The sequence below is a fragment of the Peromyscus leucopus genome, chromosome 23 (genome assembly GCF_004664715.2).
Source record: "Peromyscus leucopus breed LL Stock chromosome 23, UCI_PerLeu_2.1, whole genome shotgun sequence".
Taxonomy (NCBI): Eukaryota; Metazoa; Chordata; class Mammalia; order Rodentia; family Cricetidae; genus Peromyscus; species Peromyscus leucopus.
In genome coordinates this window covers 41,601,627-41,623,877 of record NC_051082.1, presented here as the reverse complement: position 1 = coordinate 41,623,877, position 22,251 = coordinate 41,601,627, and the positions used below count along the sequence as shown (strand labels likewise).

The following is a 22,251-nucleotide window of genomic DNA, read 5'->3' as shown; positions in this document are numbered from 1 at the left end:
GCGAGGTTCCTGGTCCTCAGGGCCTCCCTGTGAGTGTTGCTAGGTCTCCAGGGCCACCTACCATGCCGAGATTACCCACCCAACAAAGCCACTCTTTAGGCAAAGGTGGGCTTCATCACCCAGGCTCACTCGGATCCAACCTTGCTAGAGCCTGTGGCCGGGCTCTGCCTGGCTGCATGAGTGACTCCCAGGTCAGCAGCTGGTGCCCGTAGTGCCTGGAGTCCCCAGGCACCCTTAGCAACCCCCGAAACTAGATTCCCAACCTGGCTCCTGGGCCTCTGCATGTTTATGAATCTGGCTGATGGATGGAATGGGGCATGTAAACACGAGTCTACTCTGGGGCTGCCAGTGTGAGCAGGGAGCATGGGCAGGGAACGCATGCTCATGCCCACCAGGGGCCCCAACAGAGGAGATTAGCCCCACCTGTGCGGACAGCTCACTCACTGTGGTGGGCTCCTGAGCCGACTTTTGCTGTGTTAGGACTAGGGTGGTTTATGCTGGGGCTTCCTGCCTTTAAAGTCTCAGCTCAGGGGTGGGGGTGTTGGGGAAACTTTAGTCTGCAGAGTGCTTGCCACACAAGCATGAAGACCCTCAGCATTCACGGAAAGCTGGACTTGGTGGCCCAAACTACAATCTCAGTGCTTTTGAATCTCTACACACACACACACACACACACACACACACTGCACCCCTCCACAAATTAAAAAAAAAAAAAAGTTAGTATATTTTAAAGTAATTCATTTGGGTCGGAGCAATAGTTCAGTGGTTAAGAGTACTTGCTGCTCTTCCAGGTGACCTGAGTTTAGTTCCCAGCACCCATGTCAGCCCCCTGACAGGACAAAGGCAGATATAGGGGGATCTCTAGGGCTCACTGGCCAGCCAGTTTAGCCTTAATCGTCCATCCGTAGGCCAGTGAGGGGCCCTGTCTTTAAAAGCAAGGTGGACAGCCCCTGAGGTTGATCTCTGGCCTCTCCATTCACTTGTTGTGGTAGTTTGAATGTAATTGGCTCCCATAAGCTCATAGAAAGTGACACTACTAGGAAGTGTGGCTTTGTTGGAGGAAGTGTATCACTGAAGGGGCAGGCCTTGAGGTCTCCTATGCTCAAGCTACACCCAGTGTGACAGTGCATTTCCTGTTGCCTACAGATCAAGATGTAGAACCCTCAGCTCCTTCTCCAGCATCATGTCTGCATGCTGCCATGTCCTACCATGATGGTAACAGACTAAACCTCTGAAACTGTAGGCCAGCCCCAATTAAATGTCTTCCACTGTAGGAGTTGCTGTGGTCATAGTGTCTCTTCACAGCAATAGAAACCCTAACGAAGACACTTGTATACACATACATGCACATTCTTCCCACACTCGCACCCGCCCCCCATATACATGTACAAAAATATACACAGTGCTGGCCTGGGAGCGGGTACTGGCATGATCCTGTCACAACAGCATTTAGTTCTCTCTTGCCACCATGCGGATCCTGGGGATCAAAGTTAGATCATCAGGCTTGGTGACAAGTGCCTCAGCCCTCTGAGCCATCTCGCCCGACCTTCATCTCAGAATCCTCAAGGCAGAGGCAGGAGAATCTCAAATTCAAAGGCAGCCAGAGCTACGCAGCAACACATACATAACACACACACACACACACACACACACACACACACACACACACACACACACCAAAAATATCCTCAAACAAATAGAAAGCCAACTTAATGTTGCTACATGCTAAGAAAAAAAAAATCACCAACCCATTCGCAGACCTAGGAAATAGGTTGGGGGCTTTTTTAGGGATCCCAGCTTGTTCTTACTTCCTGCCCCGGAACCCTCAGTAAAGCGCCAGTCTTCCAGTCCTCTACCAGGTGCCACATGATAGAACAAAGTTGCCATGGCTCTGGAGTCACCACGTGCCATCCCTATATATATATTTTCAAGTGAACTGGGGATGGTCACAGAAACTCCCAAGAAAGATGTCCGTGAGGGCAAAATGTACACGAAGCCTCTGCCTGATAGAGACTCAGAAGACAGAATCAGTGACTGTGTGTCTTGTGCCTCTCCAGGGTTGGGAATTCTGCAGGGGATGTGCAGGCATGCCCCTGCCCTCAAAGGGTCAGCATCCAGCAAATGTGAGAGGACAGAGCCGGGCGGCCATCAAGCCACAGGCTCCAACAGGGGGAGCGTAAAGAAACACAGTCAGCAGGGCTAAGACACAAAGTGACCACGAGGCTGAGCTCCAGAAGGTAAAAGGAGCCAACCAGAGCTGGGGGAGCCTTTGACATAGGGAGGAGAAGCTGGCAAGATGCTGAGGTGAGATCAGGGAGGAGAGCGAAAGCGGGAGAGCAGGGGGTCGGCAGGGGACTCCGTGCCTCCTACACATAACATAGGAATCCTGGCTTCCTGGAAGACCTGAGCTGTGGAGCTCCAGACCCTGTGGGACAGAAAGAGACATCCCCGTTCTTCCTGCTGTGTTGATATGGGGCTCTTTGTTACAGCAGCTCTTTTGTGGCTCTGACCAATACACTGTCTGGACAGAACAGTCGCCTTCCTCACCCTAAAGCCCCATGTCTGTGAAGCCAGCAAGCAGTACGCTCTCTCATCTGCTAGAGACAGGCCTCCCATGTCTCCTGTCATGGAAAGAAAGCTCCTAGAATAACAAAAACACAACAACAACAAAAACACTCCCAATTCAAGGTCCATTCTGTGTTCCTAGTCGCCACGGAAAAGGACAGATATCCTAGAGGGCATGTCTAGAGCTCAGGCTTGGAAAACACCCATGCCAAATTTCTGGCTCATAGTCTCCAAGTTCCTCATTGAAGAAGCCAGTTCAGCTGCAGATTTGGGGCAGACAGCTCAGAGGTGAGGTCAGGGGAATCGTCACTCCTGGGTGCCTGTGACGGTCGCAGTGACAGACAGTAAATTTCCCTTTAACTGCTGTGACTTTTTTAAAGAAGTTTTTTTTTTTCCTACAACATTAAGGAGGAAGTGTGACTTTCCTAGGGAGGAAGCCACTGAGGGTCACGTGGGATCCACTCCTACAAGGCCAGATTGCAGGGCTTCCTCTTTCCATATCTCACAGCCTAGCATGTGGAGACCAGAAGTTGAACTGAGTGTCTTCCTCCTATCGCTCCCCACTTTATTTTTTGAGACAGGGTCTCTCACTGACCCTGGCGCTCACAAGTTCAGCTAGATTTGCTGCCAGCAGGCCCTAGGGAACCTCCTGTGTCCGCCTCCCCAGTGCTGGGATTGTAGGCACATGCCACCACTCTTGGCTTTTAGGTGGGTTCTGGGGCTCAAACTCAGGTCCTCTTGTTTAGAAAGCAAGCCCTTCATCAACTAAGCCATCTTCCTGACACTTCCCCAGACATTTTTAAGATTCAAAACATGGTAGCTTTGAACAGGAAAGCTGGGCTCTCAGAGGTGGAGGTGGAGGAAACCAGATCGGTTTTGGGAGCCAACTCCTGGGAGGAGATGGGTGGGGCCATGAGCGAGGCAGTTTCCTTGCCCAGTTGGTTCTCATAGCTGCTCACCATTCACAACCTTGGCCCTGAAGCCCCTCCTTGTCACGGCCTCCATCTCTCCAGCATGAATTGAGAAGTGACTGGGACCCTCCCCTCTGCTGGAGGGATCCTTAAGCATCCAGTGAAAAACAAGCCGTGGGCTCAGACACCGGGGATACCGAGGGGACAGTCACCTAGGTCTAGCCACAAAGTGACCGTGGAGCAAGAGCTATCAACCAGCAGGGCAGAGACCCTCCCAGAGAGTGAGGAGCAACTGGCAACAGGCCAAGATGGGACTAGGGAGAAGAGGAGGGTAAAGGGGTGGGGGGAACATTGAAAACAGGGCGGGCTCAGGGTGTCAGCAAGGGCCTACTTGGAGTAGGTGGCCATGTCTTCTAGACCTCTCTCTGCCTGGGACCCACACCAGGATGAGCATGAATGCCCAAGTCTTTCCAAGTCCAGAAAGAGTCAGAGACCAGCAGAGGAGCGGAAGAACCATGAGGCATTTGCAGGAGAGGCACCCCGCACTTGGACGGCAGGGAGTTGAGCCTGAAAGGGGAGGAGCCATGCACAGTGGAGGCCACCAACCCTCCGCTCCGGAACAGGGAACAGGCCACAGGCAAAACTATTTGCTTTATTTAAAGAAGTATCTTTTAAAAGAATCTTAGTTTCTCTTCCATACATGGAAGTGGTTCCCACCATCCATAAATGAAAAGTGACACCAGTAATTGGAGACAGGTGCAGGAGATGCATTGCAGACAGGCCTGGGGCCCACGGGGACAGGCATGTCCATGGGGACACTCACGCACACGGGGACACACACCTGTGCACACAGGGATATGTATGCACATGGGAACCAGTACCCACAGAGGACCAGCACCCACAAAAGCATGTACACACAAAGGCACATGCGTGTACTCTTTGGGGCTCATCCACACAAGCTGCATCCATGCTGTGACTGGAGGGTGGCCCATCCCCTGCATGGATAGGATCTGCCTACCCCAGAGACCCCAGACACAGCTCCACTGGGAATGGGGAGATGAGAACATGGGTGATGAGGAGGGAGATGGAAGACATGTGCTTATCCTCAGTGTCATGAAAGCTGTCCCAGGGATCCAGGGCTAGCCTGCAGCTGCTGTGTGTACTTGTGACTCATCTTTTTCTGCATGGATGCCAAGACTGAACTCACACACACAAACACGGTCACAGAGCATGGAGGTAGCCTCAACCCAGGGAACATATCCCAGAGGTCTTGTTTTAAATTTGAGACAGGAGCTTGCCATGTAGCCCAGGCTGCACTCAAACGTTTGAGACTGTACCTCAGCTTCCCCAAGGCCAGGATTGCAGGAATGGCTCTACCATGTCCAGCCTCCCAAACTATTATTATTATTATTATTATTATTATTATTATTATTATTATTATTATTATTATCATTGGCAGGTTCTCATGTAGCCCAGCCTGGCCAAGAATGATACCCAAGTTTGATTTTGGTTTTCTGAGACAAAGTTTAATATGTTGATGAGGCTGGCCTCAGACTCATTCCATAGACCAGGCTGGCCTTAAACTTCCAGCCCTCCAGCTTTAGCTTCCCAGGTTCTGGGCTAACGTACTACAACATCTAATTTAAACATTTAAGGCTTTCTCCCTCTATAGTGCTGAAGATTGAATCCCCAACCCTGCACATAAACAAATAAAACCCCCACCCATAGGTTTTTGTGGTTTTGTTTGTTTATTTGTATTTGTTTTGGTGGTTTTTTAGTTTGGTTTCAGTTTTTCAAGAACACCCATAGGTTTAAAGAAAGTGACCCCCACAATTAACAGTTTTCCACGTGGAAGCTGATTTCAACAGCAGCTCCCCCACCTCACCTCCACCCCACCCCATGCAAAGGCAGTCTGCCCCCCCATACACACACACACACACACACACCACACACACACACACACACACACACACACACACACACACACCATGTGACTTTCCCCAGAGCTCCCGCTGGCTGTCTTGCTGCTCCTACCTTAAGAAGCCTGGGCTCTCATCTGCGAAGGTGCCCTGCTCGGCCCTCCCCACGCGCCTCGCTCTGCTGCCTGTCTGTAACACGGCTGGCTACAGCCTGTCCTTTCGACAACTGAGCAAACACACCAGCCTGGTGGGCAGCCGAGGTCAGCTTTTGTGCCAGCGTTTAATGGCTCATCCGTGAGGTCTGGGCTACGGCGGAGGCACGGCCCAGCAGCTCCAGTGGGAAAACAGACATTAACTTGGATTCCGGCGCCACAGCTCTCAGGATGGGGACAGGTGCCAATGAGGGCCTGGGGAGCGCAGCTTGAGGCTGTCAAAGCCTGTGTGAGAGGGTCCCCTTCTGCAGAGTCAGTCTCTGTCACACATACCCCAGGGTTGAGTCTGTCCAGCAGGTGTCCAAACAGTGGCTCTAAATGAAGCTCCAGGACTCCAGGGCAGGTAGACATGGCATGCAGGGGTCAACAAGACAATGGTGGGAGCCGAGAGAGTGAGACGTCATGTGGGCACCACCGGCCATGGACGGCCCTGCTCCTGTGGTTCAGTTCCCCTCCCCACCCACCCTACCCCACCAGCTGCTAGAGAAGCAGGCTGCACCCCGGCCTCACACACTGGCCTCAGGAAAACTCAGCCAAGCAGAGCTGGAGTGAATGTACTAGACCAGTGCTGGGTTGCTGATTCACGCGGGTGGGCATGAGCTACTAAGTTCCATCTGGGAAGCCCGTGGTCTTGCTTCCTGAGTGAGGCCTAGTGTCTGCTTTTGAACGCATGTCCTAACTCATCTTCATACCATCCATGTCTCTATGTACAGAACTCCTCCCGAACACTAGTCCCCATTCCTGCTGACCTCTACCAAAGCTCTCCCACCCTGGCTGACATCACTGTTAATGGCCCTCATCTTTTCTGATCTCCCTGCTCTTGAGGGCCCATTGTCCTTGCTAAGAGTGGGGCCCCCACTGACCTCCCCTATAGATGGACACCCCTGCTGACCTCCCCTATAGATGGACTCCTCCTTCTGACTCCCCCTTGCTCATCTCTGCCATCATTTCCCCCCATCCTGGCTAACCCACCCAACAACACCTGCCATCCAGAAGTAATTGAGCTCAGTGATTCTGTCCCTGTCGTCTCTACCCACCATAGTCCATACCCTACTGCCCTCCATCTGACTTTCTTCCATCCCTGTCCAGCCAACAGAGAGTTCCAGAACCTACTCTAAAAGGGCCACCGCCGCCACCCACAGGTCCTCTTCCATCTACCCACTGTGGCCCTGGAGGGCCTTCCCAAAGAGTGCTGCCAATGCTGACTTTGTCCCTTCATCTACTGCTGGGCTGGATGTGCTGGGAACCTTCCTCCTCACCAACCATGGTGTCTGGAGGCCTGTAGTCACCTTGTCCAAGTGAGTCCCAGGCTCAGAATGGCATATATGCACCCCTACAAATGAGATATGCCTGGACCTACCCCTGCTTTCAACCCAGGAGAACTCAGGCCCCAAGGATACAAGCTTGTTCTCCAGGTGCTGGGTGGGGCACGCACAGGCAGTTAGGCCTTTGACACAGCCCAGGACAAATGTCCCACATCTACAAGTCCAGAGTGCATCAGGTGCCTGATAGGCACAGCTTCCTGCCTCTGTCATACTCTTATTTTTCTTTTCCAGTTATGGCCTCTCCACCTGCCAAACCTCTACCAGACAGGGAGAAACTCAAATGGAAATCTGGCTGTTCTCTCAGAGATCCATAGCCACCACCATGCCCAGATCTCAGGCTTTCCAACCCCAGAGGAGTTCCACAAGCTGTTCCAGCCTGCAAGTCCAGTGTGCTGTGTGTGCACACATGAGTGTATGTGATGTGTATGCTAGAGTGTGGGTGCTGTTTAGGTGTACACATGCACGTACTGTGTGTATGTGTGTTGTGCAAACATGGGTGCTGGTGCTATGTGCTTGAGTGTGTGAGCTGTGGTGTGATGCTGTGTGGGTCTTCGTGGTATGTACCCACAAGAATCAATGCTGCTGTATGGTGTATGCTATGCATGTGCATGAGAGAGTGCATGTTGTTCTATGCATGAATACAGGTACTGTGCTCATATGATTGCGTATGTTTGTGTGTTAAGCATGCATGTGATTGTGTGCTGAGTGAATGGATCTGCATGTATGAGTGTGTTGTGCACAGGAATGTATAGACAAGTATGTGCAAGTAATTATGTTCTGTGTGAGAAAGGTGCACATGCTTTCTGCATGTATGTGAGTCTGTGTTGGGTGCATGGTGGGTTGGCATACTGTGTGTGTGTGTGTGTGTGTGTGTGTGTGTGTGTGTGTGTGTGTGTATTGTCTGTGTGAGTATTGGACATGTCTGCTTGCTTGATTGTTTGATATGGAATCTTGCTGTATTACTCAGGCTTGTCACTTAGGTTTGTTTGTTTGTTTGTTTGTTTGTTTGTTTGTCAAGACAGGGTCTCTTTATGTAGCCCTGGCTGTCCTGAAACTCACTCTGTAGCCCAGGCTGGCCTCGAACCCACAGAGATCCATCTACCTCTGCTTCCTGAGTGCTGGGATTAAAGGCGTGCGCTGCTGCCGCCGCCGCCGCCGCCGCGCCCCGCCGCCGCCGCCACCACCACATGGCTCAGACTTATCTTAAACTTCTGGTCTCAAGAAATCCTCTTGCCTCAACCTCCCAAATAGCTGGGACAGTCTGATACGCAACCACCACACCCTGTGGGGGTCAATGCCACCAAACTGTCCTTGTAAATATGTTTAAAATGTAAACTTCTTGTGATTTGTATTTTAATCACTGTAATTTCAACTATATGTGACCAGCCTCAGTTTACCCCACCCATGGTCTTGCCCATGCCCTCAGAATCCTACCCTGGCCTCCTCCAAATCTCCTTACCTGGCAGGGCCCAAACCCACCATGCTGGGTAACCCCTCAACTCCTGCTGTCTCTGCCCTGACTGGACCCAGCCCATTTCTGGAGGCAAGGAGAGCACATACTGCTCTCAACAATTCTTCGTTAGAAGCCCTTGAGCTGAGTCCCAGACAGCATCAGGGCTGTGGACGAGCCATGGCCAGTGTATGGGAGTCTCCGTGGCAGGCCCACTGTCCACTCCTGCCCTGTTCCCCCCGTGAGTGGTTTCCCAAGATGGAGCCCAGCCCAGTCCTGCTTCCTGGGGGCCCAAGGCCTGTATGGAGGGCAGCAGAGGCACTGAGGGGCTGTGTGGACAGCCATGGCATACAGTGGTTCAAGGCTCCACAGACGACTGGCTTATCCAGACTGGCCTGTGCATCTGTTTGGGTTTCCCAGCAAAACATCTGTCCTCATAGGAATTGCTCCTGCACAGTGTTGAAGGCGCCTCTGTGGAGCCAGGAGTCTCAGCTGGGTAATCCCAGACCATGGAAGCCGGCAGATACATTCCACATCTGTCTCACTGGGGACACACGTGACTGGCAGGGCAAGGATGATTGGAAATGGGATTCCAAGGTCTGCAATGGAGGCCTGGGATGTGGGGGCTGCTGGGTCTCTGGAGAAGTTGAAGGAATGGGAACAATATGCCTTTGATACTGTTTTGGGTATGAAGGAATGTTCTACATGTTGTTTTTTCTTCTTCTTCTTCATTGAGACAAGGTCTCGTGTAGCCCAGGCTTGCCTCAAACTGAATATGTAGCCAGGAATGGCCTTGAACTTCTAATCCTCCCGTCTGCACCTCTAAAGCACTAGGATTAGAGGCATGTACCCTCACAGCCGGTTTATGTGGTGATAAGGACAGAACCCAGAGCTTGGTGCGTGCTAGGCAAGCATTTCGCCACACGAGCACATTCCTAGCCCTCCTGTTAGTTTTTGCTTCGAGACAGGGTCTCACTCTTAGAGAACAGCCTACTGCAGAGCCTCTGAGTCTTGCAGGAATTCCCCAGAACCAAACGATAGTGTGTGTTTGGAGGGTCAGCTTGTCTACCGGGAGCCAGTGTGGTATGGCCATCTCAGCCAGAGAGGAGGTTCCCCTGATCCCTTCCCTATGAGCTGCAGCACCCGACATCCCAGCCGCTAGGAAAATGTAGCTGTGACGAAGCCCGGATGGAGCTGTGGCAAACAAGCCCTAGGAGGATTTCTTCCACACCAAGCTAAAGGGAACACCAAGCCCTGCTGACTCAAAGTGACCATTCTAACTTCCCATGAGAAAGATGATGGATCAGTCAGTGTCCAATGTCCTCCATGACCCTCTTGGTGGGCTATGCTCTTAGGAGCTTCCCTGGCCCACTGGGTGGGGTCTGAGCAGTAGGCACTCATGATTACTAAGAGGTCCAGGCATGGTGAAGCCAGACGTCCCTGGGAATCCTGACAGCTCATCACAGCGGCTCCAGCCAACAAGCTGGAAAACACTGGTGAATGAGATCACCCAGTGCCAGACACATGGGGTAAGAGCAATGCCCCCACCCCTGAGAAAGCCCCCACACCTTGGAATCAACAGGCACAGGCAAGTTCTGAGCCATGCTTGGCTCTTGGGAGTTCCTTCCAGCCCACCCCCCAGGGCAAATTCATAGTGTTGCCAACTGTGCCTCCCAATCCCCCCGCCCCCCCGCCCCCGCATTGCAATTCCCTGGGTCGCCTCCCCCCCCCCCCCCCCCCGCCCCCGCATTGCAATTCCCCTGGGTCGGGGGTTGAGGAGGCCCCACCTACGTGGCCCTAAGGCAGGAAGAACAGAGCTGAGTCTCCACTAAGGATGGATGCTCCCCCAGCCCAGGCCAGGTTAGGGCAGAACAGCTAGCTGACAACCACACCCAGCGTGTCTCCCAAGACAGGGACAGACATAAGGCCTTCAGGTCTCAGATGGCTGGTCAGGAGGCCCCTTGGGAGCTGGGACCTTGGCCTGGGATCCTAAGGCACTGGATGCCCCCTGTTGACTCCGGAGAGGAGTTTGGGTCACCCAGGCAACATGCACCATGGTACACGCAGCATATAATGTGCACGGTACATGTGCCCAACAATGCAGTCCTACAACAATACACACTTCCAACCTCGTGGGCTCCCATGCCAGACATGCTCAGCAACATGCACATCAAACACCAGAGTGAACCATCAGTGAGCATCTTTGCCAAGACCCTCTGTGTAGCCTCTCTACCATGTGGTCCAGTATCAGACACCCCAACACAACTGGTACCCTGTTCTTACGCTTGTGCTATCCATAAGACATCTCTCCTACCTTAAAAACTTCTACTTGAACTTCAACACCCCAACCCCCTGCCTGCCCTCCTCTTCCTCATCTGCTAGTGGCTTTTTCTCATGACAATAGACCATCTATCACCTGGAGACAACTTCTCACCAATCTACCCAGCTTGCTTCTGCCCTGATCCCTTGTTCAATTTATTCTACATAGACAATCCCGTGTGATTTCTTGGCAAGTATCACACACTCTAATGGCCACCTCAGCCCCAGAATAAAACGACCTGAAAGGCCCTGGTTAGCAGGGCTCCAACAACTGCCCCTGCCCCAGAATCCCCTGTAGTCCCTCTTCCCAGGCAGTTCCACTCCAGACCATGGACCTGAGACCCTGACTCCCCAAATTTAGTTACTGTCCGTATCTCTGGGATGTCCTGGGCTACAGGCATACGGTGTCCTTTCCAAATGTCCTTCCTACAGTGTCTGCCCCCCTTAAAACTCCTCTCACCAGGGCTGCCTGGTGCTTGCCACACCTACAGCCAAGGGAGCTGACGCCGGAGAAATATCTGAAGCATTGGCTCCACACAGCTCCTGCAGACCCCAAACCTCCAGGCACTACTCCCAAAGAGAGGAGCACAGGAACCAACAGGATGACATCAAAAACTGTTCAAGCCAGGTGGTGGAGGTGGCGGCAGCGGCGGCGGTGGCAGCGGCGCCGCCCGCCTTTAATCCCAGCACTCAGGGAGGCAGAGCCAGGGGGATCTCTGTGAGTTCGAGGCCAGCCTGGTCTACAGAGCAAGATCCAGGACAGGAACTAAAACCACCCAGTGAAACCCTGTCTCAAAAAAAAAAAAACAAAAACCAAAAAAACAAAAACCCAACCAAAAAACAACTGTCCAAGGAGCCATGAGAACAGCGGCGACAATGAGTAAGGACTGAGTTTGAGGCGTAAATACGCTCCGTGGAGCCACAGTGCCTGGCGTGTAGTAGGGCCGGCACAGGTCCAGACTCAGTGACCCTGAGCAGAGCAAACATGTCCCTCAGGGGCGCCTGGGTGCAGTGCACGTCTGGCCTCTTCCTGCAGGTCTGCGAAGGTGCCCTCTATGCCCCAGCTTGGAGGCAAGCACTGTGATGTTAGGGCCGTGTTCCCAGGCCTGGGGGCAGCTGAGAGACGTGTTGTTTTACGGTCGCTTCGACACTGTGGACATTCATAAAATTAATTTGCTAAGCGAGGAGATAAATCCAGTGTTCCCATGGCAACACCTCCCATGCCGCCCAATTTCGGTCTTGGGATTTTATGGGAAGCCATCCTTCCTGGTCCAGCTGCTTCCCTGGACGCTCAGGGCGCAGGAATGGGGTGGGGGGTAGCAGCTGAAATTGTGGAATGCGGGTCTGGAATCTGAGCTGCTGAGAACTCACTTCTCCCACCCAGCTCCTGCCCAACTCTTCTTGGGTTTTCCTGGAGAGCTGTGGGAGACCTTGGATCCAGATGAGGTCACCCGTGCCTCCGGGTCCTGGCAGGCCCAGCCCAGGCCCACAGTACCCCGCACTGGGAGGCCAGCCAGAGTCTGTGTCCTGCCAAACACAGGTCCAGACCCAGCAAAGGCTCCATCCCATCTCAAGGGCTCCTGACCCAAGGTGGCCCACCCTAGGAACAAGGCAGGAGGGTGGCACTGTAGAGAGTGAGCTCAGAAGCGGGGGTGGGGGGTGGGGCGCTGCACCACCCCACCGGTGCCTTCCACTTTGTGTCCTAGGTGCCTGGCTCCCACCAGTGGGTGTGTCCGCAGGAGGCACACCCAGCTCCTGCCCTGTCTGCTGAGTGTTTTCTAGAAGCTCTGAGGATCAGGTGTCTGAGGGGCTGGCTGGCAAGCTTCCCTATTCAGCTCAGGGACAGCTGGTGTGAACCTAGCAATGAGAAACGAGCTATATGGCCTCAGAGGGCTCCGCCCTGCAGAGACCCCTATAGGGCACAAAAAAACGGGCCATTTAACTCCTTAATCTGCCCGTGTGGCATCTCGTAGCTCTCAGAGCCCTGACAGTCGATTGGGGACGGAGGACAGGGATACAGAGATGTGGGCTTCGCATCCAGGTATCCCAGGACTACAGCGGCGGCGTCACAAGGACACAGTTTACAAAACAACTTCAGGAAATCCACACTAGGAAAATGTGACAACTGCAGAATGAGGCTGTGAGACAGAGAGGGCGGGGTGGGGTGGGGGGCAGGCCAAGAGTGAGGGAAACAGGAGCCTTCGCGCCTCCAGGAGAGGAGCCCAGACACAGCAGCTGGGTACGCCTGCCCACACCCCAGAGAGGGTTGGCTTTGACCCTCTCAATGCACATCTGGCTTAGATGTGGCCGCAGCCTCCCCAAGCCATGTGAATAGGCTGCACAGTCCCCCCACGCCGCGTTCTGGTTCTAAGCGTCTCTGATTCCCGTGGACCTGGGGTCTGTGGGTTGGCTTGCCAGATTCAGTTGATCACAGAGGAAGAAGGGGGGAAAGAAAGCCACGTTGCCAAGGAGACCACTTCAAACACATTTTATAAGGTTACGAAAACTATACCTTCCCCTGGGGTTGGGTTACATCTCAGAGGCTTAGACAATACGCTGTTCATGTGAACGGGGCCCACCCTCTCCCTCCTCTCCAGTCAGTGAAGGGGGAAGGAGGCTGATTGATGTCGAGGCCACCCTGGGAAGCAGCAGCCTTCTTGGAAACCTTTCTGCAGTGAGGACACTGGGGACTTAGAGAGAAGCTGGTCCCAGCCCAGGCCCGCTGCCTGAGATTCCCCCCAAGGTAACCGGCCATCCTCAAACAGCAGATCCTTCCGGAAGATCAGGAGCACCCTGAGGTCAAATCTCACACCTTCGCCAGAGAGACATGAAGGGAGGGGAGGGATACACAAAATACAAAGCAGAGAGGGGGATGGCAAACTGGTTTATGGAGTGTGACTGTCTCAGAAAGCCCAGGAGAGGATGAGGAAAAGAGCTCAGTGAGCCAAGGGTTTACCATGCACGCATGAGGGCCGCCTGAGTGTGATCCCAGTATCACATCAAACACCGCGTGTGGTGGCAGATCCCTGTAAGCCCAGAACTGGGGACAGAGACAAGAGGGGCACTGGACTTCCCTCCTGACACTCTTATTCCCCCACACACACACCCTTTTTTTCTCTCATTGAGACAAAGTCACTCCACCGTGGCCCAGGTTGGCCTAGAACCCCCAATCCTCCTGCCTCAGTCTCCCAAGTAGTGAGATTACAGGAGTGTACCATTACACACAGCACACCTCCACTTCTCAACCACAAGACGGGCTCCTATAGACACTCGGAAGAGCATCACACTGAGGCCACGGTCGTGACCAAACAGAAAGATTCAGAACAGAGGACTTTGAGAACTATGGGGCGACAGGAGACGACACTGGGGGTAGGCTAGGGGCAGCCGCCATCATGACAGGCATGCTAGGAGTTCTTCACAGCTCCCTCTGGGATGCCAGATGCCACTCTCAGAGATTGGAAACTCAGCGTGTTCTGCTGGGTGGTGTGTCAGATAGATGTCCCTGACATGACTGCATCTTTCTTTCTAAAATGGTCAGGGGTGGCCTCTTGAGCCCTTGGTCTGTGTGAAGCCAACCCCAACACACACACACACACACACACACACACACACACACACACACACACACACACACACACAGTAGTGCATAGGCTCTGGCTTTGGCCTCTGCACAGGTCTGAATCTTGGGGATTGAGGTGCTGGGGTAGAGGAAGCGGCCTCATTCTGGTCTTGACCAGAACAGTCATTTGCTCTTCTCATGGTTCTTCTCTCCTCTTTACATTTTTTTAACTATATTTATGTATTTGTATGTGTGTGCGAGTACATGTGTTTGTGCATGTATGTGTGTGCGCATCGTGTGCATGTATATAGTGTGTATGGGTATAGGCGTGTGTGTGTGTGTGTGTGTGTGTGTGTGTGTGTGTGTGTGTGCGCTGAGGACTTGGGTCCTCAGCAAGTGTCTACCTGCAGGGCCATCTCACTGGCCCTCCTCCTCTTTTCTTTTGAAAGAACATCTCAGAATGAGGTTCCTTCCCTGAAGGCAAGGAAGGCATCAGGACGATTATTCCCAGCATGACCTGATACGCATTCATGCAGGCCTGCATTCATTCAGCCAGTACGGCCCACTGCGGGGCCAGGGAAAGGGCAAGTCCCCACACTGTACCTGTGAGCTCCCTGAACTTATAGGCCCTTGTCTAAACTGTCCCGTGTCTTATCCAGAGAAGACGGTTCCCAGTGCCTCCGACATCCCTGTATTTCCCACACTATGACAAAATGCCAGGCGAAAGGACCTGAGGGAAGGATTCCTTTACAACACCTGACGGGGCTGTTGAAGGTGGTGGAAATGTTGGAGACGAGGTTTATTGGGAGGTCACTAGAGTAATGTCCCTGAAGATGGCATTGGGGCCCCAGCCTTGTTTCTCCCCCATAAAGTTAACAGCTCTGCCCCACCATGAATTCCTGTCACGGCACAGCCTCACCAGCCCAAACTCAGCGGAGCCAAGACACCCAGGATTGGAATCCCTGAGAAAGCCAGAGTAAACTTTTCTCTTCCTGCACAGTAACGGAAGGCTGAAGATCTGCCTACAGGGAGATCCAGTGTCCGTGAAACATAATTTCCCCAACGTGTACAATATTGTATGCATCAAAACCGGGGCTCTGAGGTGGGCTCCATCCACCCATCTTACTCCATCTCCCCATTTCACAGGTGTGTGTGTGTGTGTGTGTGTGTGTGTGTGTGTGTGTGATGCAATGCCATCACACCTGCCATCATTTTAAAGAAGATACTCTATCTCAACAACAGACAACCCAGTGAGTGGCGGGGTGTGAGGCTATCGCCCCGACTCTCCCATGTGGATAGCTGCGGGAGGAGATGGAGGTTGGGGTGGCGAGGTGGAGGTGGTGCTGAGGGGAGTAGAGAGCAAGGCAAAGCAGCGCTGGCTTCCACTCAGGTACTGCCCAGAGTCCCGTGGCACCGACGGTCTGCATAGGACTCACCTCTGTGATGATGTAGAAGTCGTCCCCAGGTTCCCCCTGGACAACGATTTTCTCTCCATCTTCAAACTGCACAGGCTCCAGGGCATCAGCTACAGTCAGGCGTTCCCACTTCTCCAGGGACTCTGCAGGAGGACACAAGGGGTCACAGGCCACGCCTCACAACATGGGATCCTTGAATGCACCCTTAGAATGCCCAGTTCTCAGATCCCCGATGGTGATCTGAGATGATGCTCCTCAGAGTCAGTGCTGCAGCAGAAACCACCGAATGCTCAAATGCCAGACTGAATCCTTCAACACAGGACTTGGCACCTCTCACCATTAGGTTCCATGCAAGATGTACCCTGTAAGCGGATTGTGGTAGCACAGGTCCACATCCCAGCTACTCAAAAGGCTGAGGCAGGAGTTTACATTCAAGGCACACCTAGGATAGAGAGTGAGTTCAGGGGCAATCAACACAACTTAGTAAAATAAGTAAAGAGAAGTCTGAAAATGGAACTCAGCTGTAGAGCCCTGCCTAGAATCCCAGCGAGGGCTGGGGTGTGACTCAGTGGTAGACCACCTGCCTAGAATCCCCCAGTGAGGGGCTGGAGTGTGTCTCAGTGTAGACCACTGCTAGATCCCCAGTGAGGGGCTGGGGTGTGGCTCAGTGGTAGAGCACCTGCCTACAGTCCCCCAGTGAGGGGCTGGGGTGTGTCTTAGTGGTAGAGTACTTGCCTAGCATGTTCCAGGTCCTGGGTTGCATCCTCAATTAATAATAATAATAATAATAATAATAATAATAATAATAATGTAATATACATTTGACTCCTATTTCATTTTTTCATAGGAAATGCAGTTTGAAAATAGTCTTCACTGACTCCATAATGTAAACAGCAGATACTGAAAATCAAGTCAATATTCACTTAAGGAGAAATTACTTTCCAAAAGAGTAGGACTGAGTGTATTTTTTGCAAACAATGGAATCACAGCCCAGTTCCACAACTACTGCATATTTTGGACAACTCCGCAACACAAGCAGGATGTCCCTCAAAACAGGGCAAGGACTGGGAGCTGAGCTGATGTAGCAAATGTTTTGTATGTATGTCTTTTTATTCTCTTCTCTCCTCTCTCTCTCCTCTCTCTCTCTCTCTCTCTCTCTCTCTCTCTCTCTCTCTCTCTCTCTCTCTCTCTCTCTCTCTGGTGCCTGACTGCGTAGGTGCACATGCATGTAGCAGTCCAAGGTTGATGCCAGGAATTGCCCTCCATTGCTCTTCCACATTATTTATTGAGGCAGAGTCTCTTAATCAAACGCAGAGCTCACTGATATGACTAGTCTCTTGCTCGTCAGCTTGCTCTGGGATCCCATCTCTACCCCTCAGAGACTTGCATTAGAGGCAGGCTCCCACACCCACCCAGCTTTCATGCTTACACAGCAATCATTTTAACTGCTGAGCTATCTCCCCAGATTCCTGCTTGTTTTTGAGACAAGGCCTCACTCTATATTCCAGGCTGGGCTTGAACTCTCTGTGTGATGGTTAATTTCAATTGTCCATTTAAATAATGAGAAATCATCTGGGAAGAAAGTCTCAGTGAGGGATGGGCCAGATCAGGCTGGACCGTGGACATGTCTGTGGGGGATTGTCTAAAGTCCTTAATGGATGTGGGAAGACCCAGCCTGAAAGTGGGCGGCACCATTCCCTAGTTTGGGGTCTTGGACTGTGTACGTAGAGAAGGCCAGCGGAACACTAAGCATGCATGCATGCATTCTCTCTCTGACTTTGCTGTGGATGTGATGTGGCCAGCTGTCTGAAGTTCCTGCTGCTGTGACTTCTCCGTGAGACGCTCTACCCTAGAACACTTTCTCCCCACACGTTGCTTCTTGTCAGGGTGTTTTCTTCATCACAGCAACAGAAATTAAACTAGAGCACCCTCAGTAGCCCTGGGCAGCCTCACAGCAATCCTCCTGCCTCAGCTTGAGCCATCATGACCAGCACTGATGTTGTGATACTCAGAAAGGGCACACCTACTACTACATTGGGGGAAAAAAATAACTCTGCTGCTGAGTTTATCTTTAAATGCTTAGAAACTCAGCAGGCACCTGCCGCCTTGCTCACACTTTGCCGCCCCCGACACTGCCCATCTCCGGCCCCCCAATAGGAAAAAAAAAAAACATAACAATGTGCGAGTTTTCTGTGAGAAAATCATGGTACCTTTTTAACTGTATCCCCCCTCCCCGCCCCCTCGCAGTGAAAGAAACCTTTCTGGCCTACGCTTAGACACCACATATGTAGGCCAGCTGCTAAAAATAAAAATTTCAAAAGGCACTCATTTTAGATCTAGGTTAGCAGGGAAATAGCTCGCCCCTAAATCCCCTGCCCGTGCCTGCACGCTGCAGAAGGGCCACGTTTCCCACGAACCGCAGGCCACAGGGAACCCTGCTGCGCAGTGTGGGCAGTGAGTCAGTCTACCGACAGTAGTGTGCCTGCTTCCCTCTTTTGTCTTTTCCTCTCTCCCCTCACTTTCTCCCCTCCCCTCTCATTTATCGAGACACACCTCACAATGCAGCCCAGACTGACTTTAGAACTTTTATAATCCTCCTGCCTCAGTTTTCTGAGTACTAGGCTCACAGACTTACACCGCCACGTGGGGCTCGCCGCCAGCTTTCTTTAAAAACTGTCTGACCAGGCATATTAGTTCATGCCTGTAATCTCAGCACTTGGGAGACGGAGGCAGAGGATCAGAGAACTTCAATGCCAGCTTTGACTATGCAGTGAGTTCAAGGCCAGCTTGGGCTGTGCAGTGGCTTGAACTGGAATGGCCATTATGGGCTCATAGATTTGAATGCTTGGTCATTAGGGAGTGGTACTACTTGAAAGGGATTGGGGTTGTGGCCTTATTAGAGGAAGTGTGTCACTGGGGGTGGGTTTTGGGATTTCACAAGTCCAAACCAGGCCCAGTGTCTCTCTCTTCCTGCTGCCTTCAGACCCAGAACTTTCTGCTGCCATGTCTGCCTGCATGCCACCATATTACCTACCATGAGAATCATGGTCCAAACCTCTGAAACGGTAAGCAAGCCCCAATTCAATGTTTCTTTTTATAAGAGTCATGATAGTCATGGTATCTCTTCACAGCAATGAAGCAATGCATATCATCCATTGTGAAATAAGATCTTTTTTTAAACAAAATTATAGTCTGTATCAAGAAGAAAAAGATGCAGAAAGGGAATGTAGATGTGAAACACTGCATACAATAGAGGCTGCAGTTATGGTGCTCACCTATAGATGAGTGGTGTGGCTCAGTGGTAGAGCACCTGCCTAGAATCCCCCAGTGAGGGGCTGGGGTGTGGCTCAGTGGTAGAGCACCTGCCTAGAATCCCCCAGTGAGGGGCTGGGGTGTGGCTCAGTGGTAGAGCACCTGCCTAGAATCCCCCAGTGAGGGGCTGGGGTGTGGCTCAGTGGTAGAGCATCTGCCTAGAATCCCCAGTGAGGGGCTGGGGTGTGGCTCTGCCTAGAATCCACCAGTGAGGGGCTGGGGTGTGGCTCAGTGGCAGAGCACTTGTCTAGAATCCCCCAGTGAGGGGCACAATAATAAAGTGCTTGCCTAACGCATACATGGCTTGGGCTTCAGCAGCAGCACCTCTCTCCCCCACTATATGTTTTAAGGATAGGGTTTTTCCTCCAATAGCATTTAAAGTGTGCGATATCCCGAGGTTGGAAAACAAGCGTCATCCCCTAACACCGTAAGTCTTGGGTGAAAACTGAAATAACTGTAAGGGAGACAGCCAGTATTTGGCCGCAGAGTTTTCAATGAAACACAACACATTTCCGAACATTTAAACCATGCACGTAACAGGCAGAGGCGGGGGCAGGGAGGGCCTGTGCAGTGGCCGAGCTGAGGGGGTGGGGGGAGTGGCGAGTGGTGCCTGTGGGGATAAATTTCTGCTGGGACAAAGAGTGGGTTCTAGGTAGACGGTGATGGCCTGCACACCCTGCAGCTGGGCTTGTTTCTCTGAGCCAAGCTCCTTACAATACTGGAAATGGCCTTTTCTGAATTACACGTGTCCCACCACAATGAATAGATGAGGACTACAGTGGTTCTTCAAGGGCAGAAAGGGGAGGCCCCTTCACACAGCCACAGGGCAAAGGGTATGAAGAGCCTCTCTGTCTGAGAGGCACTGAGAGGGACAGGTGCCAAGCACAGCCCTCCCTCGCAGTCAGAACCAGATTACCCCCATCTTCTCCTAAGATCTCTGAGCTACTCAAACTGTGCCCATGAGCCCAGGATGCGCGTACAAGCCACGAGTCTGCACAGGCCACGGGGATGGAACATAAAGGTGGCCTTGGAAGGGCAGTGATGTCACGTAGGAGCCATGCTCAAGGTGAGCCAAAAGGGGGGGGAGAGACACTTAGTGCGAGTCTCCAGCCCCGAGAACAAAGAGCCAGCTTTCAGCTCAGAATCTCGGACCTGGGATGGTGGCACCAAAGACAGCAAGAGAGATAAGCAGACACGGTTTGGGAAGGATAGGATCACTGAGAGGATGACTTTTGTGCTCACAGGTAGCAGGGTATGTATGCACGCCTGTATAAAAGTGCACCGTGAATGTGTGCATATAGGAACATGCAATGTGTGTGTGCATATGCATGAAGGTGTGTACTATGAACGTGTGCCACAAATGTGTGTATATATATGAAGGTGCACACATATGAAGGCATGCCATATTTGCGCCTAGGTATCTGTGTGTACATGTGCGTGTGTGCAAGTGTATGAGTGTATATGTGTGTGGTATGTGTGTATATGAGCATGTACTGCCACTCCTGTGGGAGCCATGCACACGTGTCTGTGTGTGCCTGTGAGCATGCATGTCCCAAACCTGCATAATGCTAATCAGAGATGACCTGTCAGCCGCACGGGGAGAAGCAGATGTGGGCTGGTTGCAGGCGCTCACAGGAGGCTGCAGAGAGGCTACGGACAGCAGAACCACTGACCTAGGATGGAGACTTTGCTGAGGAATTCCTCATACATCTTGCGTTTCCTCAGCGTGCTTCCCTGTGAAAGAAAAAGCAGAAAGAAAAGGTAGGTCTCCAGTCTCAGCTGGCCTTTCAACACTTGCAGATTTCTCTCAGTGACTCATCTCTTCAGAGGAAACCCGTTAAGCATGTCTCTGCGAGCCCATGCCTCCCATTTCCTGCTCTTTGCCTCCCGTGTCTTCTAAACAGCTTCCAGCACCACCAGCACGAACTCCAGTGGCTCCAACTATGTGCAAGCCGCACCAGTGAATGGGACCACGAGGCTTAAAGTGTCCAAAGGTAAACACAGCTATGCTTGCCCTGCTCTTCCCAGGCTAGACTCTAACCTGTAATCCTCCTGCCTCGGCACCCTGACTTGGATTACAAGTATGCCCCCACTGAGATGCACCGTTATAAAGCCTTGAGGTTTCTGGACAGGTTGTCAAGACGTCTAGCCACTGAGTGGGCCTCCCAGCTACCTCAGATGTCGAGAGCAATGGGCGGAGACCCATGTCCCCTGCCTGGCCGTTGATGAGATGACACAGATGTCCTAGAGCAGCTTGCCCTGCCTCCTGCTGCAGCAGCTGGGACTCTCTTATTCCTGAGGTTGAGGTCATTACCAATCTCTGGTACTGCAGCAGATTCCCACTGTCTGCTCACTAAGATGTAGATTGGGAAGATGTCCAGGGAGGAGAGATGGATCAGACATGAGAGACAGGACTGACACACAGAGGCTTGCAAATGCCTGAGGCTCTCCCTAAAGCATGTCTTTAGAGGGCCAGGGCTCAGCCTCGCCAAAGAGACAGGCACTCTCAGACCTTACATGGGGTGGCATTTATAATACAGACGTTCCTCATAGGACCTGACACTAAGCTCTGAGCACATCAGCACAATCGGCAGCGGTCCTGAAGAGGGGGCAGGGAGCAGAAGTGGAGAGACCCATGCACTGCACGCTCAGAGTGGAAGCTTCAGGTGTTAAGAGTAAGGCAGAGCCACACATCCTGCTCCTCTCTTGACGCCACCCACTAACAGGGACAAGCGCTGTTCTGTGGCTCTGCTCTCTGGCAGTGGGTTTAGTCGGGTGTAAAGGATGTTCACATCCCCATCAACTTGGCTCACTGCGGGTGGCTCCATCACACAGGAAGCAAGGGTTGCAGCAGAAGCCCCTTCCACATGGGTGTGGGGGCAGCCCATGGATACGAACTCAGAGTCATGAGCCAAAGTTAGACAGTGTAGTCCTACTGAGGGAAAAAAGAACTCTCAGGAGAAGGACTGGACTGAAGGCACGTGGCAGTCAATGCCAGTCCCTAGAAAGCTATGACAAAAATGTGAGCAGCAGTGAAGTGAGGAGGAAGGGCCCTTGAGGCTCCAGGGCACACCACAATTTCCACAGAGTCAGACTGTGGGTCTCCCTAGCTACGCACAAGGTCAGCCTTTGCTTGCCTCAAGACGCTCAACACTCCTGGCTCACCTCATGAGCTCTCAGCACTCAGAACAGAGACTAGGGGGCCAATGGGAGCTCCCACTTTCAGAAAGAATAGGAAGCCTACTGTGGGAACCACTTGAGCCT

The 22,251-nt window shown here is 52.4% G+C and overlaps 1 protein-coding gene across 4 annotated transcripts in view; it reads right to left on the bottom strand.

Moving 5' to 3' along the window:
* The window catches only part of Prkar1b (protein kinase cAMP-dependent type I regulatory subunit beta), a 116,017-nt gene that overhangs the window by 5,024 nt on the left and 88,742 nt on the right, over positions 1-22,251 (bottom strand). For all 4 annotated transcript variants that reach the window (XM_028856026.2, XM_028856025.2, XM_037198457.1 and 1 more), the window contains 2 exons: positions 20,661-20,721; positions 15,697-15,818 (listed from right to left, as the gene is read on the bottom strand). In XM_028856026.2, the coding sequence (XP_028711859.1) occupies positions 15,697-15,818; positions 20,661-20,721 (183 nt within the window). The remainder of the gene's footprint in view (positions 1-15,696; positions 15,819-20,660; positions 20,722-22,251) is intronic.